Source organism: Pantherophis guttatus, chromosome 2 (genome assembly GCF_059756535.1).
Source record: "Pantherophis guttatus breed Tessera chromosome 2, ASM5975653v1, whole genome shotgun sequence".
NCBI lineage: Eukaryota > Metazoa > Chordata > Lepidosauria > Squamata > Colubridae > Pantherophis > Pantherophis guttatus.
Genome location: NC_142064.1, coordinates 117,716,398 through 117,729,043, shown reverse-complemented (window position 1 = coordinate 117,729,043; position 12,646 = coordinate 117,716,398). Strand labels below are relative to the sequence as shown.

At 40.5% G+C, this 12,646-nt stretch overlaps 1 protein-coding gene across 1 annotated transcript in view; it reads right to left on the bottom strand.

Moving 5' to 3' along the window:
- CACNA1F (calcium voltage-gated channel subunit alpha1 F) overlaps positions 1–12,646 on the bottom strand; it is a 70,289-nt gene that overhangs the window by 30,228 nt on the left and 27,415 nt on the right. Inside the window, exons 18-27 of the mRNA XM_087886562.1 lie at positions 10,540–10,600; positions 8,356–8,482; positions 7,479–7,608; positions 7,257–7,316; positions 5,997–6,103; positions 5,741–5,828; positions 4,802–4,909; positions 2,660–2,712; positions 1,981–2,127; positions 565–766 (exon numbers count right to left, since the gene is read on the bottom strand). Of these exons, the coding sequence (XP_087742688.1) occupies positions 565–766; positions 1,981–2,127; positions 2,660–2,712; positions 4,802–4,909; positions 5,741–5,828; positions 5,997–6,103; positions 7,257–7,316; positions 7,479–7,608; positions 8,356–8,482; positions 10,540–10,600 (1,083 nt within the window). The remainder of the gene's footprint in view (positions 1–564; positions 767–1,980; positions 2,128–2,659; positions 2,713–4,801; positions 4,910–5,740; positions 5,829–5,996; positions 6,104–7,256; positions 7,317–7,478; positions 7,609–8,355; positions 8,483–10,539; positions 10,601–12,646) is intronic.

The following is a 12,646-nucleotide window of genomic DNA, read 5'->3' as shown; positions in this document are numbered from 1 at the left end:
AAAAACACCCACAATGGCTTACATGTCTGCCACTTTTTCCAATTTGCTATGGCTGTATATTCTCCCTCAATAAATAAATAAAAATAATAAAACATACATGACTTTTCAAACTCCATCTCCTTTCCCCAGTAATAACACTTTTGTACTAATGTATATTATTAGAATGCATTCTAAACTTGATGAATAATGGACTGTATTTATTAAGGAGTCTTCTCAGAACAAAAACAATTAATAAATAGGGGTAAAATAATACTTCAGAAATGAAAAGCATTCTTTTATTCAGTGTGGAAAAACTGGGAGAGAATGATTTCATTCTTCTCAGTAGAAAGGGCAAAACTGAGGGGGAAAATAGTAATTTGATCCCCATTAAAGGTAGGTAAATGGGACGTATATTCGGAATTCTCAGCCAATGTGGCTTTCTTACAGTTGCAATCCCAACACAACATGAAGATTATCAAGTTGGGAAAAGGTGAATTAAGCTAACATTATTTGGAGAAGGAAAAAAAAAAGGTATCTGAAACGTTATTTCAAAAGCAAACATGGAGTTGGGTATTGGAATGCTACCTGGTTCTTGTCCAGCTCACAGTTTTTGTATTCCTGCTCTCCTTGGGCCCGGAAAGTGATGATGACAAAGCCCACAAAGATATTCATCATGAAGAAAGCAATGATGATGATGTAGACAATGAAGAATATGGAGATCTCTACCCGGTAATTGTATATTGGTCCTTGGTTTTCTGCATTGGCATCAATAGCTTTGTACAAGAGCCTAGCATAGGTTAGATGGTGGCAAAGAAAGTATAAGAGGGTGCATAGCAGGAAAGGAGAAAAAGAAATGGGTTTTTTTTTGAAGATCTTCAATCAATGCCGCAATAAGAATACTCCTGAGGTTTGGACACTGGGGATTCAGGGGAAAACATTCTGCCCTGTTTGTAATTCTTTGTGGAAACATTTAGCAACTACTGTGAATACAACACTCCAAATTGGGGTCATGGCTTGTCAAAATTGCTAGAACCCCAGAAGAAACCATTATTTTTAGTTGTCATCTGAAGAATGGTCTGGACAAAGCATGATGGCTGAGTCCTGCAATCAATGAGAACATACTCAAAGTCCCAAAAGACTTGAGCATTTTCTCTCTTCAGAAAAGATTCAAACCAGTAATTACAGAATTCAGGTTATCTGCTGGTCTATGATTAAATAAAGATGGATTGATTGAATTCAAGGTTCCAAATAAGTTCAGGATGTAAGATATTGCTCAGATATTCTATATTACATGCCCATCTGACTCAGCATATCTGTTCAAGAAATATAGGGAACCAATGCAATTCCATCAAGTTCTGTTGAAGTCTCATCCTGCAACCTAATTTTCAGCCTGAACAATATAACATCACTCTTACTGCTGTTTTCTCATTGATGACCCACTTCCTCTGGATTCAGGTTGTCAGGAAAATAAATAAATAGTTACATACATACCCACTCTGAGATAAGCAACATTATAAAAAGCACAGAAAAGAGTTATTTATAAAAATAATAAAGGCTGGATTTATTAAAAAAACCAGTCAGGATTCAATTAAATCCTTGAATCCTCTAGCACTTTGTCTATCTCTATCTGCTTTTTGAAGCTCGGAATACCATCATGAAACCTAATGGGGCTCTTCCACTCCCTTGGTTTAATCAAACACAGTCTTTTTTATAACCATAGAAATGTGGCAGAGTATTCAAGAGGCAAAGTGAGAAGGAAAGAGTGGAGAGAATTCTTGTTTGCAGTTTTTATAGCCATACATCTATCTCCGTTCCTGAAAAGAGGATGAAAAAACACCAAGTACCTTTCATTTTGGGGCTAGCAGAATATATTTTCTTACTATACTTCTGAGCTAAGCAAGAGGTATCTAAACAGCTGCTTAAAGTGAAAAAAGTTAAGACATCTGGGAATGGCAAACATCAAATAGACACTCTGAGCACAACCTCTACAGAGTAACTCACGCTGGCCATCCCTCAAAAGTGGAGACAGTGAAGAGAGCCATCATGCCTGACAGCACATTGTCAAAGTTGAAGTCGCTGTTGAGCCACATGCGCTCACGCACCATTGGGTGAGCTACATCCCCATCCTTGTACACAATGAATGTGCCTCTGGATTTGGGAGGAAGGGAAGGAATGGAAAATGGACAGAAGAAGGAATATGGTAGTTTAAAATCAATTGGATAGTAGATTATTTTTATCTATTGAATTTGCATTACATTGCATTAAAATTACTGTAAATGACTTTTTTAAGCAATTTAAGTATAGGTCAGACAAACAAACAAGTATTTATGTAATAGAGCTAAAAAGAATCTGTAATTATCTGACAATTAAATCATACTAATCCCAAATTTTAGCTTCCAGCTCTCACTACAACTACACCTGGGGGCCAATCATTAATATAAGCATGAATAGAGTTTTTGTCATTCTGCTACTAGTACTAAAAAGTAGCACAGTTGGAAAGCTAGAATCAGCAGTGTTCACAAAAGCCCTAAAATGAATCAAGGGAACATGGCAGGGACCAGGATCAAATCCATTTTTTCTATCCAGTTATTTCAGTGCAAGGCTACAACACTGATGCTACAGGGAATTCTTTATCAGTCTCCTACTTCTGTACTCTTATTAAAGCAGATTTTATACTTACTTGCACTCAACTGGGGTATGCTTGGCCTCATCTGTGCAGCTATAGAATTTGCCCTGAAGATACAAGGATAAAAAATTAGACTATATCATATTGTCTTTGGTAAATATTCCCAATAATATTGTGAATCTTAAGTAGATGGGTGGTTAAGAGGGATGAAATATAAATAAATTATTTTAATATCCTGATTTATACATTCAATCAATCTATCTATCTATGTACCTACCTATCTACCTACCATATAGACCACTAGAATCCCAAGATCCTAGCAATTTTCAATAGTAAAAAAACACATGAAACAATAGAGATAAAAACATGTTTAATAAGGATCAGATCAGTTATGGATATAATTTCAACCATCAGGCAAAAACACCAGTAGAAAGCAACTTTCACTTGCAAATACCTGCACAATACTTCGCAGCTTTTTAAAAATACACTAAGAATATCACTACTGTAATCTCTACTGGAAGATTTTCCCTAGGTTGGTTACCATAACCAGGAAACATTATCCCTGGGCCATGCCAATATTACTTCATGTAGGAACCTGCAACATTCCCATCCAGGTCAAATATTCTAAACTGGTTGTTTCTGCCTGGAGAAGGAAGTTATGCTTTGCACTGTACCCAGAAGCCTACTGGCATATAGGCCATGGCATGCAGCATTCAACATACAGATGCAATTCTGCCATAATAGCTCTCAACCTTCAGCATGGGTGCTGCTGCATTCTGAACTAGCTGCAGCTTCTGAGTAATCTTCAAAATAGCCCCTTGTCATGCACTTTATAATAGTATCCATAGATGGAGAGGAGGCATAATTACTGTTGCCAGATCCTTCTGTTCCAGGGCCATGAATGATTCATCAGATAAAGCTAGACCAAGCCACCTCTGGCCACAGCTCTTATCTGGTCATCAAGCAGCAGCTATGAGCTTAGGAGAACACTCAACTCATGGATCTGCTCCTTTTATTCCATCTACAATAGCAACTATTGCAGCAGACATAGCCAGATGGCCTCTTTTTGTTTTGATTGAAGTTCTGCTGGCTTCATTTCACCAAAATCTCCAGCACTGAGTCAGGATCTTAACATTTCCCATTTAATTCAGCATGGCAATGTGTAACTGAATATCACCAGCTTAATGATACCTCATAATGAACCAATTGATGTACACTCTCAGGGGCCTTATAAAGTTTTATCAAAGGCCACTGGAAGGGTATGTGCAACTACAAAGGGGACGAGAAAGGTTTATCCTAAGGTTCTTGTTGTTGACACAGGACTGCTGCTGAAAATTGGCAGGTCTGTGTAAGGAGGGCTTCTTTCTCTCCATTAAATTTAGACCCACAAAGTTGTGCTGTGAAAGCTATTATCCCATTGTGTCCATATCCCACTCATTGTCACTGAGCCGTGGCTGTTAGGGGCAAGAAAATAACATGCATGAGCATACGTATAAAAATGCTGAGTTAAGAGGAGGAACAGTCCTATGTCAAGCAATAAGACTAATAACTCTTTCTACATTTTATTTTCCATTCATCTCTATACTTCTCAGTTGATTTCTTCCTCTTTCTTATTTTCAGTTCTTTCTCTTCTGCCCTCCACATCTCAACTGGGCCCAGCATGTTGCTAATCTCTGCTCAAGCTAGATCCCAAACTTCCATATAGGATTACAGAATGTGGGAGTGGAAGGACCATTGAGGTCATTCAATTTATTTTCCTGTTTACTGCAGAAATCCAAATTAAACTATCATTGACATGGCTGTTCAGCCTCCAGAGGCAGAGGGACCATTTGAAAGTTCTTAAATGGTCTCTGCCTTAAAGAGTTCTGAGAAATGTATTACAAAAACTCTTTAAATTACCTGTGTAACTTAAAGCTATGGCGTTTGTTATTGTGTTTCCTTTAATTTTACTTGAGACTTAGGTTTTTCTTGGTGACATCTGCAACTGCAGATAAATCAAGAAGCTGTTTTACCATCAGGCATAGGATTTGTTGCTAAGGTGATGTGTTTGGAAAATCTAAAGAAGCCCACCCACACACACTCCATGAGCTCAGTCATCACTCAGTGTATTCTTGATCATTCCAAGAACACATATCTGTCTTCCATGTTTACTTCACCTCAGTCACCCGTTGAAATGTTAAATACTGTATGTCTTACCTTGAATAACTGAACGCCAATGCAAGCAAACATGAACTGCAGCAAGGTGGTGACAATCATGATATTTCCAATGGTGCGGATTGCTACAAACACACATTGTACCACGTGCTGTTTGGGAAAGGAGGCACACGGAGAGAGGAAGACATAGTTGAAAATACACTTTTCAGCCCTTATGTCATCTGAAAAACCAAGAGGGAGTCGGACAGAGAGAGGGCCCACCGAGGGGTGAAATCTAAAATTTGTTACTACTGGTTCTGTGGGCGTAGTGTGGTGGGGGGTAATGTGACTGGGTGGGCGTGGCCAATTCTTTTTTTTTTTTACTTTTAAAACCATTTTTTACATGTAAAACCATGTAAAAATGCTTTCAAAAGGCTCTGACGATCCCAGCTGAGTTGCCTGATCTGCAGGCAACTCAGCTGGGATCGTCAGAGCTTGGATCGTCAGAGCCAAAAAACTTTTTCTTTTAAATGGCTATGACGATCCAGGCTGAGTTGCCTGATCGGGTTTTTTTCTTTTAAATGGCTCGAGTTGCCTGATTAGCAGGTAACTCAGCTGGGATCGTCAGAACTTGGATCGTCAGATCCATTTAAAAGAAAAAAAAGGCTCTGATGATCACGCGGCTCAGCTGGACATGGGGGGTGGGGGCAGGGATTTTTGCTACCGGTTCTCCGAACTGCCCGCTGCCATCGCTACCTACTCGCCTGAGCCGGTCCGAACCAGGAGCATTTCACCCCTGGGCCCACCCCTTCACAGCTTACATGAACCCAAATGTGAAGCAAGAAATGGATGGGTCTATCCAGTTCTGCATTTTAGGTCAGCTTTCCCCAGCCCAGTGCCTCCTAGATGCATTGGGTTGCATTTCCAACTTAGCATGGCCATATCTAGAAAGCATCAGATTGGGGACATGGCTAAAGATCTATTCTTCAGGTAAGTCCTCACCTTCAGCCCTTTGGCTCGGTTGATGGCTCGGAGAGGACGGAGTACCCTTAGTACCCGCAAGATCTTCACCACAGAGATGGCACTGGAGCTGAGGCAGAAACAGGGAAGCAGATGTAAGAGCCAATAGGCCATACCGAACCATTTGGGCCCACTTTTCAGACAGGATGCCCAGAGCTTAATTTTGCTCCTTCTTAATCCGTTTGGTTCTTTGTCAAGGAGCATACTTATCCTTTGCATATCCTGCTTTCCAACTTACTGGATGCCAAAAGAGATGAGTGAGACACTGACAACAAGCAGATCCAGGAGATTAAACCAGTTCCGGCAGAATGAGCCCTTGTGCAGGAAGGCACCATATGAAGTCATCTGTAGACAGAGATGTCAAAGCAGCTGTGTGTCTCTCCCTTCCTCTCATAGGTGTTGTGAGAATGAAGTAACTTGGAAATTAATGCCTGGTTATTTTGCTATAAGTGACTCTGCTTCATAAAATAAGTCAGCTATATGCAAGAGGCTACCGGCAGTACAGATCTCTCCCCTCCCTCAAGGTCCATAAAGGCATTTCCGTTCGTTCTACAGGCTGTACTGGTTGGTATGTTTCTCTGTCCCTGAACAGATGGTATATGCCAACACTGTATTGGAACAGACCAACATCACACCCATATATAGAGAACACAGAAATAGGTGCAATTCCATGGATATTGCAATTATGTTTTTAAGAAAACAGTTGTATATTTGCAATTATGTTTTAAAGAAGACAGATTACTTCTGATTAGGCAGAAGTATGCTTTACAAAATATGAGCAATATACTCTCAGAACTAGAGGGATGCCTTAATAGGACTTCCTGAATCAGATGGACTTCCATGCCCTGTACAAACCCTAGCTCTTTCCATGGGCAACAAATATAGAGCAAGGTAAAAAATATATGTAGATAAATAAGAGGCTTAGGACAGTACTTTAGTCTAGGAATAGTGACCTAAATGCAATATTAAACATACATTAAATAAAGATTTAATCTCTTATGATATTTCTACCCACTTCTCATGGCACACCAGATACATTCTATCCTAGAGGTAAACTGACTTTAATACTGAGTTATCTATTATAATTATAAACTAGAGGGTATTCTCAAGTTCTCAAATAGCGCAACTCAGACTTAAGAATGAAAACATGTTGAGGTAACTGTAGTCTTCTAAGTCCAGAATTATTTATAAACACATGCTAAATAGCAAGAGAAATAAGCATTTGGATACTTAGTACAGAAACAGAGAGTTCTCATGCACTGACATTTATTCTTGGAAGTTCTGGATCTCTATCCCAATTACATTTACATTTTTAGTCTCTAGCAGTTCATTTTGTAGTTTTCTTTAACCCACTCATCTGCTTCCTACCCTATAGTTTTAGTATCCACAAGGCTATATGAGTGATATCGTGGCCTCTAGGATGCATGTTTTATTTCTGAGTTAATAGCCGTTCCCCTTTCTTTCCTCCCTTTGCCCTTACTCTACTTAGTCTTAGTACCTTGAGCAAGATCTCAACAGTGAAGATAGACGTGAAGGCATAGTCAAAGTAGCCCAAAATCTGAGTAATGGGAGGGGAAAAAAAGGAAAGAAAAAAAAGTTGAAATATAAAAGCCAAAGAGCAGAGTGAGCAAGAGAGACAAATGTGCGGATGAAGGAAAAGAACACTTTTTTGCCTCCATCTCCTTTCTTCCGTTCTTTGACAACATGGGTCATAGCTTACATTGTTGCGGAAGGAGTGGGCTCGGATGGGATCTTCAGCTGCCAAAGAGATGCTGCTAAGAATGATGAAGACAAGGATGAGATTGGTGAAGATGTGATGGTGGATCAGCTTGTGGCACCCAACACGAAGGCTAGTGGAAGAAGGGAAGGCAGTAAGTTAATAACATAAGGCAGAATTGATCTGAGATCCAAATTCCCAAAATCAGGAGGTGATGTCCTGGGGCTAAAAAAAAAATCATAATAGAACACACATGGAATTTATTCAAATAAGGGCAGAATATGCATGATAAACCACAGAAGCAGCCCTAACATAGAGCAAAGCCATTGGAGGGATATACATTAAAATACATTGATGGTATAGCAATCTCATGAAATATCAAATGCCAGGAAATGTGAACCCAGATGAGAAGCAAAGGACTTGGTGCCTTTTCTTGCCCTAACAGGGAAGCTATTGAAGTAAACTGGGCTCTGCAACAAAATAACCTGGGAAACCATAAATGAAGGTGACTGTCGTTCATCAGCCCAGCCAGACTTGAAGGCAGTAAGCATCTGGCTGACTTTGTATCAATGATGGTTCAGACCAGTTCCTCAGCCTGAGCAACTGGTCACTAGAAAAGCCATCCAGGCCCTTCCTCCAATCTACCTGCTGTTGACTTGACTTCTGTCTGCCCCAAATACAGTAGTAGTTGGATTTTGACTAGACGAAGATTATTTTCCCGTTTCCGAATCTTCTAACTGACAAATTGCAGCCCTAATGCCACAGTCTCTGACACTAGAAGAGGGGAAATTTGGACCTCACTCTACAATTCTTATAGGCTGAAGTCACATTCCCATAGACCCGAAAGATATCCCCCCTATTTTCCACTTTATATACTCACGGGTTTGTCTGGCTAAGGCAAAAAAAGGCGCTTCCATCAGGAATTGGTACAACTTTCTCCTTGGAAGTGTCTTCCAGTTTGTCTAGGTGGGACTCTGCCAAACTCTGCTGATCTGCCACCTCTTCCTCTCCTAAAGCAAAGGAGACGTCAGTTTTGGATAACTGATTACATAATGATAGACATGTGCACAGTGCATTAGAGTAGCATAGATAAATTTTTGCCCCCCAAGAGCTTATAGTTTAAAGTACAACACCGGAGGAAGCAGCAATTAAAAGGATGGCAGTAGTCAGGTGGGGATGGGTGGGAATGGTTCAGTTAGGCTAAACATCTGAACAAGGAAGAGATCCAAGGAGTTATGCAAATAATTAATGCAAAATATGAGATTGGAAAGGAGTGACTCGTGTTAAAATTCTAGAAAAGCAGTTATAGCAGGCAGCAAGAAAGAGCAGAGTCCTTGAAATGAACAGAAATCTTTGGATATATCATAACTTACTAATATTGAAGTTAAAACCAGCTGAGTCTATCTCCCAAAATAGCTGCAGCCTTCAGTTAAGCAGATGGCAGTCTCTAGACAGGAATCTTAGCTTATTTATCTATATATTTTGTATAGTTGCTGGCCCTTCCAGAAAGCCCATTTTCTAAGGCAGGCATTGGACTTAAAATGAACGATGTAAGAGGCAACAAAGATGAGATTCCAGAACAGAGTTGTCTCTTATGGTTTTCATAAAGTACAGCAGAGATATAGAACCAAGCCAGAGTGTAAGTTATCTATGTGAGCTGTCCAAGGTCCTGCAACCTTAACTGGGGCCTGTTTTTATTCTCCTGCCATGTAATCTCCTTCCTGGAATCAGCAGAGCAGGTGAAACAGGTGAAATATTTACTAGGGCCAGCTTTTCTCTTCCAGCTTTTACTTATCCTAAATAAAAGATTACTTTAACTTTACCTCTAAATAGACTTTCCAAAACATAGTTAATGGGTACACACACACCCTGAGTATCTACACTTCATGTTTGAGATCCCTCTGCCAGATTTCTAGTAGCAAATTTGCACATTTAGAGAAAAGAAAGATACATCTTTATTCTTTAGTGTAAATGCAAAACAAAAAAAAAAGCACAGACAAGGGGAATAAAGCATCAGCCTATCAGGCAGTGACCCTTAGTGGAAGAAAAGAAATGTTACAGGAAGCATTCTTCATCTGTGAAGTTTTGTAAAGGGTGAAAATGTGTTATAACTGTGTCATCTGAAACAATTACATGGTTCAAGGTTGGAGCAATTATGGATGTCTGCCTGTGCCTCCTAACTTACATGTCTCTCCAAATTCTTATTATTCTAGAATGCTATTGCTATATAAAAAAATTGGCCAAGTAACAGCAAAAAGGGAGGTCCATGAATTTCAATCCATAATCAACTTATATCATTTCTCTTCCTTTTTTCCTTGCAGTTAGTGGCTGTTTCACATGTGAGGATTAAAGAGCCCAGAGAAACTGAAAAACAGTGGGTGTCACTGTCTGTTTGATAGTTGTTTTATGTGGAAAAGGGCATACAAGAGAAGCAGCAGAATTACTAATCTGGCCAATTGCAAGTTTTATACTCAGTTTCAATCCTGGCTAAAGGTTTTTTCAAGTTCCCTCTGTGGAAAACATAAATAGCTCTTTGTTTCAGTTTAGTGCAGGGGTTTCAAACTGGCAGCCCGCGGGCTGGATGCGTCACGTACAGGCCATGCCCACCCAAGCTCCGCAAAGGGAAAAAAGTCACGAAATGTCATCTGACGGCAACGTGACGCTGCAAGTTTGATGCCTGTGGTTTAATAGAAAGCCCGCAGTCCCAGAGTCATATGAAACCGTTGAAACAATTTGGCTGAAGTCTAATTACAAAAGCCCATTGCAAAAGGTCAGATCAAGTCTCTGTTAAGAGGTATCTGTTCTTCCCCTGAATTATTTTGCTTGGAAGAGAGAAAATAAGATTTCAGAAAGAAAGAGGAGAGAATGAGAGTGAATATCTCCAGGGCCTTCAGTCGTGACCCTTTCAACTTCTTTCTTCAACCTGCCTACCACATGGCTCCCAATAGACTATCAATAAGACAATGCAATGCTCACCCACAAAAATCCCCACCCTTGTATAGGGGCCACAGTCTTTATGATTCTCATAGTACTAGAATCCCTTTCTTACCTGCTCCTTCATTGCCTTCTTCTACAGCCGCCTCCTCCTCCTCCTCTTCCTCCTCCTCCTCCTCACCACCTTCTACCTGTAAAGAAAGAAATCAGGGAGGTCCAATGTGGAGAGGTATTTTAGTGAAAGAGAGAGAGACTTGTCCCCAAAATTCCCCGATTGTTTCCTATAGTGTTCAAGGAAGGGCAAACAAATGGAAGAACACAACAAACAATGAAAAATGAGCATACTTTTCTCCTACAAAGTCTTCCCCTTGCTGCCAGATATACTTCATGTTTCTTATTCACATACATGCTATGCTTGCATCTAAAGCAGTAGATGGGGCTATAGATTGTAAGTGAAATGAGACACTTGGGTGAGGGGAGGCTAGAAAAAAAAGACTGAGGCAATAAATGCAATGAGCTAAAGGCAAGGTCTTAGTTTCCCACTGCAAGTTCTTACTTGAAAATTAGTTGTTTTCTAACTTACTCTATCTGGATAGCATAATATCAAAGAAGACTGAAGTATGCCCTATCGTGCAATAAAAACGGATAGATTGTGGAAGGCACACAGAAAATTGTCCAAGCTACTGATAAGTTAAAGATGGAATCATCACACATAGATTAACAATACAGAAATGGCAAAATTGACCTGTTTGGTCACAGATAGCAAGTGATTTTATAAAAGACTGGCAACTACTTATAGACTTTTTGCTGAAAATGGAAATAATGAACTCATGTATAGATTTGCTATTCAATCAAAGGGTTGAATATGGAAAGAAAAGAACCATGTTGTAACTTTAAAGAGGGAGGACAGATAAGGAACTTGTCTGCAGCTGCTGTAAAGAAGATTAGTAGTTGCTTCTTTATGGTCAGAAGACGGTGAACTGAAGACGTGCTTGAAAAAATGGGGACTACATTACAGCTGAAATCCGCAGCTCGATGCAGAATCTGGACCAATGAAATGTCTTTGGAGAAAGGAGAGATTGTGGGGTAGTCTGCACACAATTTGGACAGTTGCTCTTTATGAGTGAACTACAGTTGAACCGCTGGGAGTCAAGGGATTACATCTAAGCTCATAATCGTAATTAAGGACTCAAGTTTGGCTGATCCACATTTTTAATCACTTTGGAATTAACTTTTTATTGCTTTTTAATATTGAGAACCTCTGGAATGGCAAGCTTTTATGGACTTCATTGGGTGACTTTCCTTCAGTCCACTACTAAAAATGCTTTAAGTACATATGTACCATATTTTTCGGAGTATAAGATGCACCTTTTTCCCCCTAAAAGAGGGTGAAAATTTGGGTGCGCCTTATACACTGAATGTAGCCCCACCTAGGCTGAAAAAAGCCTCTGAAAGGGAGGTTTCAAAGGTTGAAAAAAAAAGCAGAGTGCGGAGCTCGCAACCAAGAACCTGTTGCTAAAGTTCACCTCTGGGAACAGCTGACTGGGGGTATTCTGGGAGGCCATTCACCTTCCAATCAGCTTTTTTCTTATTTTCCTCCCCAAAAACTAAGATGCGTCATAGACTCTGGTGAATCTTATAGTCCGAAAAATTGGGTAATTGTTTTCTTTTTTCTTTTTCCAAATTAACAGCAAAAGGGTAATTAGAGTGAGAGTGTTGATTTAAAGTTACAAGCACACTAAGTATTCAGATGGATTTAATAAAATCCCCGCAACACCCCGCTGCAGGGAGGTGGAGCCAATTAGATGGGTCCGCCCCAGGCACCTGATGGATCCTGATAGGTTCCAGATGGAGCTTGGGCCATTTCCTGAGAATCTGGCACACAACTCGGCCGAAGACTGGTGGCTGCCTGGGATCGGGTGGCTGGTAGGGTCTTGGATCAAGTTGTGCCTTTGCGGCCTCTGACCCGGTGTCGATCCCTCGCGGCTCCCTGGTTTACCGAGGAGCTGAGGGAGATGAAGCGCCGGAAAAGACGCCTGGAGAGTGGTTGGAGGGCCAGTCTCGCTGAATCTGACCGAACACTGGTAAGGTCGCATATTAAGACCTACCTAGTGGTGATAAACGTGGCAAAGTTTAATTACTTTTCCGCTCTTATTGCGTCATCAGAGAATCGTCCGGCCGCCCTGTTCAGGGTGACCCGCTCCCTGCTCCACCCGGGAGTGCGGGAGGACCCCCTG